The sequence below is a fragment of the Tachysurus fulvidraco genome, chromosome 16 (assembly GCF_022655615.1).
Source record: "Tachysurus fulvidraco isolate hzauxx_2018 chromosome 16, HZAU_PFXX_2.0, whole genome shotgun sequence".
In the NCBI taxonomy this organism is placed as follows: domain Eukaryota; kingdom Metazoa; phylum Chordata; class Actinopteri; order Siluriformes; family Bagridae; genus Tachysurus; species Tachysurus fulvidraco.
Window position 1 is genome coordinate 6,385,515 of NC_062533.1, and position 5,000 is coordinate 6,390,514.

Below are 5,000 nucleotides of genomic sequence, written 5' to 3' on the forward strand. Positions count from 1 at the left end.
AATATACTTTGCCATAATAAATAAACATGGGCAAATGTCATGTTGATGATTCATAAAGTTCACAGTTGAACAGTGCCCCCTGGTGGAGTGTGACCAGAGAATTTACGTTTTGAAAAGAGCTTTAAAAATGCACGCTTACTTTCTAACACCAGGCACACACATCCTACACACTCTCTCTCTCTCTCTCTCTCTCTCTCTCTCTCTCTCTCTCTCTCTCTCTCTCTCTCTCTCTCCAATTTTCTTCCAATATAGTGTCAGGTTTACATACTTCTGTGGTATTCTGTTAAAAGATTTTAAGTGTAATCATATAAATGTGATAATGCTTCTGTGTGAAAATGTAGACATCATTCACATTCTAATGTACACATACTTTAATGCTTTATTTTATACTTTAATGTGTGTGTGTGTGTGTGTGTGTGTGTGTGTGTGTGTGTGTGTGTGTGTGTGTGTGTGTGTGTGTGTGTGTGTGTGATTTCCAGGCTGAAGAGGAAAGAGATGACATGGAGAAAGTGAAACTAGACAATAAGAGGATTCTGTTTAACCTGCTCCCTGCTCATGTGGCCCAGCACTTTCTCCTGTCCAACCCACGCAACATGGTCTGAATGCACTCTCTGCAGAAACAGTTTCACACTTTATCCCACTCATTCACACTCCTGATGTCTCAACTTAGTTTAGAGCAATTTACAGAGGCAATTTACTGTATATACTATATATATATATATGTAATATTATTTTTGCCTAGCTGACATATTACAATATTCGAACACTTTCAGCATTTCGACATAACTCCATTACAACTAAAGGTTTTCTTGTTGTTACAGATTTTTAAAAAAATGCTGTTTAACAAATAATTTTGTTTAAAAGTATCACCCCTATGACTCAGATATTTAGTACCATACATTAGCACAGATCTGTTTAAATGTCCCTGGTTCCAGCCATCCACAGGAACAGTTAGCAGCCATCTGATCATTTCAGTCAAAACAGGGTAAACACTATGACTGTGCTTTGACTCATCAGGCCTTGTAATAACAAAGATTGCTTTGTTGTTTGAGCCTTTCAATTGCAAATATACAATGATCGACCATTTGTATACAACTTGCATACCTGTGTATACAACACAAGTCAACATTTAGAGTCAGAACAGCGCTACACTTGTGTGTGTTTATCTGTCTTTAAGTCTGTTGTTTACATTTGTATTAAGTCATTTAGTATAGACTCTCAACAGCTGAAGCAATACAAATGATCTACTAAATTTATAAAGACTAGTAACATGGAAGACTAAAAACAAATGCTAATCTAGTGCTAGGGTAGAGTATAGTAGGTGGAAAAAAGAAATCGTTCCACAATAAAGAGCCAGAAATGAAATGAAGCAGCAATTTATTGCATTTTTGGGCATCGTTTGACCATAGAAACAGACATACCAAGCTTCCTGATTTGACAGGTCACTATGTAGTTCTGAATCAAGGTGCGGAGACAAAATGGTGCAGTGCTCTTTAATGTGTGGAATGTGCTTATGAAAAGCACAGTGCTTTTTATTTTTGTACAAACCAGCCAGGCTTCATCATTCTGAATTCTCTAGGGGAGAAAAAGCATATAAACTGAGATCAGCAAGAAGTGTATTGCAGCAGAAAATCTTGAAATAAGTCTTGAAAAGCATATTCAGTGGACAGAAGAAAACATGCAGGAGGTAAAAAGTACTGTACAGTACATGTGGCAGGGATAACATTCACAAGAATTCAGTATCACTGTAAAATCAGTCAGCGTTCTCAGCTTGACTTGAAAAAGTCTTCATGGAACGTCAGATAATTCGCTGTTTTTGTTAATCTACAGTATACTGGAACTCTCACTTCTGACTGTCTTGAAAACTAAAAAGTATATATAGCAAGCAGAAAATTGTTTTGGCGTATGCCTGCATTCACATTTCCTGTCATGTATGAATCAGGTCTTAGTCAATTGCACAGTGTCTATGATCTTCCAGCGCCTGATTCAAGATTTGCATTGTTACTGTGTTTTGTTACAAGATGAAGGTGATATTTTTAGATAGATATCTAAACGTATATCCTCTGGCGGTTCTCAGAATTGAATACAAGGGTCACATGCATTAAACAAAGTGGCGGTTGGACCCCATGTTACCCACCCACCAATCTTGGGAGCTGATTGGTCAGGGTTTGTGCAGCTTATTTAGGATTGGGTGTGTCCTGAAAAACAAAGCAACATACAGTTTGTGTGGCCTTGGCAGGAGGAAGGAGGAACAGCAGGACATGCGCCTTGCATTTTGCTTGCATTCCCTCCCTCTTTGCTCACACCCCTCTCAGACTTCCTCTGGAACACCTTAATACATTGAGGAACCATGTCACCAAGGAGCTAGGATCATACCATTGGGAACATTTCTCAACTATTATTTATGATAAACTGTGTTCAAGGAGTTGGGTCTCTCAAACAACAGAAACTGACTCAATTGTTGGTCCCAGGCTTTGTTTACATTCCAGGAAGTTCTCCACTTCTCCACTTGGTCCAACTTCCAATAAAAATGTGGTTCAAAACAAGAAAACCCGAGACACACTGTATTGTGGGAGAATTTGCTTCAGCCTCAAGAAAGCAACAGTGGCTCTGTATTATGTAGAGAGAATTTAGATTGAAAGATTTTTGCATTACTACCCATTTCCTTGGGCTGAGGAAGTTCGTCTTGAGGATGTTCGTCAGGGCAGAGGTTTTATCAAAGGGCATGGGAAACACAGCAGATTCACCACATCAATCTCCTCACATTGTGGAAAGAAGCATTCCTTGTTGCCAGACCAACAAATTATGCTGTCGTGAAAGAGTTGGAACATAAGTGTTCACCTAAGATCTCAGTTGGGGACCATTTTTCTTCATCCCAGAAGGAAGAACTTACCATGTTAAAAAACAAATTTTCAGATATTTCCTTACACACACCTAGCTTGAGACTCACTTCCTCCGTCCTTAGGCTTTTTGGCTGAGTACAAGGAATATTTAGTCATGAAAAAATGATAGAGTGATAAAATGATAGAGCGTCCAATCCAGATGTGACCATGGGACTTCTATAAAGTGAACACTCTTCCTAATTTTGGTGGCTATTCAGAAATGGACAAATTTCAAATAAATATTAACGAATACTTTTAAATTTGATTGGAAAAATTCTTTCTGCCTCTTGAATTTTGAATCACAGGTTTTCTATCACACCTTTAAGCTGCTGCAGTTCCCCATGTCTCCACTGTGTAGTGATGTTGAAGTGCTTGCAGGTGTTATTAGGTGAAAGGTTAATACAGATTCTGTTGTGTTATGGTTGTGTAAATGTGTCAAGTTCGGGATTAGTGTACTTGCTTTTCTAAATTTAAGTGCCATTCCAAAGTCTGAACATTAAAGGTGTACTGTAATTGGTTTCCTTTGTCGTAATCTATAGGATTTTTGGTATAACTGAAGGGTTAATATTAGTGCTGCTAGTTTCTATTGATCTCTGTGCCTTTTCACAGGAAATGATGATAAACATCCTGGAATTTTTTGATCACACAAACACACATGCATTCCTCCCATAGGACTACACACACACACACACACACACACACACACACACACACACACACACACACACACACAGAGACCCAACTGATCTACTCATTTATTGTGAACTTTTTTATTCTAAAAATATAATTGCTTCACCTTCACCTGGAACTTATCTGCAGCACAAAATGACTACTGTTACTGTATATAAATCAGTACTTCCTGTTCCCTCTCTGTCACAGGACCTGTACTATCAGTCCTACTCTCAGGTGGGTGTCCTGTTTGCCTCCATCCCAAATTTTAACGACTTCTACATCGAGCTGGATGGAAACAACATGGGTGTAGAGTGTTTGCGGCTTCTCAATGAGATCATCGCAGACTTCGATGCAGTGAGTATACCTCAGTCTCCCCTGAGCTCTCTTGTACAGTGTCCACATTTTTTTTAAAAGCTTGACATCTTACAGACAAAGACCTACCTTGTGCATACTCACTGGACATGCTACCTGAACCAGGTGGTTTACTCCATTTATGTGGTTTACACAGTGCATGGATATATTTGGTGTGGCCCCTGTATATCAGTCTTAACAATACTTACATAATAGTAACATGCATGGAATTGTCAGTGATGCAGCAGTGAATATAGTATTTTTTATATATAGTTTACTTTACGCTGCTCTTTTCAATTATAAAATGTTTGGAATTTTGTAATATCTCAGTTTAAGAAAAAACCCATATATATATATATATATATATATATATATATATATATATATATATATATATATATATATATATATACAATAAAGCTTTCAAAAAATATGCATTTTCTGTTTTTTGTTTGTTTGTTTGTTTTTCTTATAGCCAAAATGCAGAAACAGTGTGTCATTATTTGTGTGATTGTAAAGTGGCAGAAAATTTATATATAAAACTATATTTATGTATACAAAGTGAATTCATACCGACTTTCAGTTATTTGAGACATTTCTGGAGTTGCTTAGTTGCTTCTCTTAGTTCTTCTTCTCTCTTTCTCTCTGTAGCTGCTGGATAAGGAGTGCTATAAGGACATTGAGAAGATTAAAACTATAGGCAGCACTTACATGGCAGCAGTGGGCCTTGTACCTACCACTGGATCTAAGGTACACAAAGTATGCGTCTTTGTCTATAAATGAGAAGCAGAACTTAAGGAAATCCAAGCGTGAAATAATACTTCAATAACACATCCCAAGTACGAACTCAATGTCTGATCAATCATATCTGAAATGCCAATTATTTATGGACAATGTAGTACCCAGGAACATTTAGTTAGCTTTTTTTTTGCTTGTTATTGATTAACATATCCTCTATAAATACAGTTGTGCTCAAAAGTTTGCATACCCAGAAAGAAATTGTTAAACATTTACATTTACAGCATTACACCCTTATCTAGAGCGACGTACATAAGTGCTTAAATCTCTATGGATATATTAATGCTGGTTCACTAG

At 37.2% G+C, this 5,000-nt stretch overlaps 1 protein-coding gene across 2 annotated transcripts in view; it reads left to right on the forward strand.

Annotated features, from left to right (window-relative positions):
- adcy1a (adenylate cyclase 1a) overlaps positions 1-5,000 on the forward strand; it is a 38,857-nt gene that overhangs the window by 26,944 nt on the left and 6,913 nt on the right. For both annotated transcript variants that reach the window (XR_007138206.1, XM_047801980.1), the window contains exons 15-17: positions 480-596; positions 3,762-3,908; positions 4,557-4,655. Coding sequence is in view for 1 of the 2 variants with exons in the window: in XM_047801980.1 (XP_047657936.1) it covers positions 480-596; positions 3,762-3,908; positions 4,557-4,655 (363 nt within the window). In the remaining variant the exon portion in view is untranslated. The remainder of the gene's footprint in view (positions 1-479; positions 597-3,761; positions 3,909-4,556; positions 4,656-5,000) is intronic.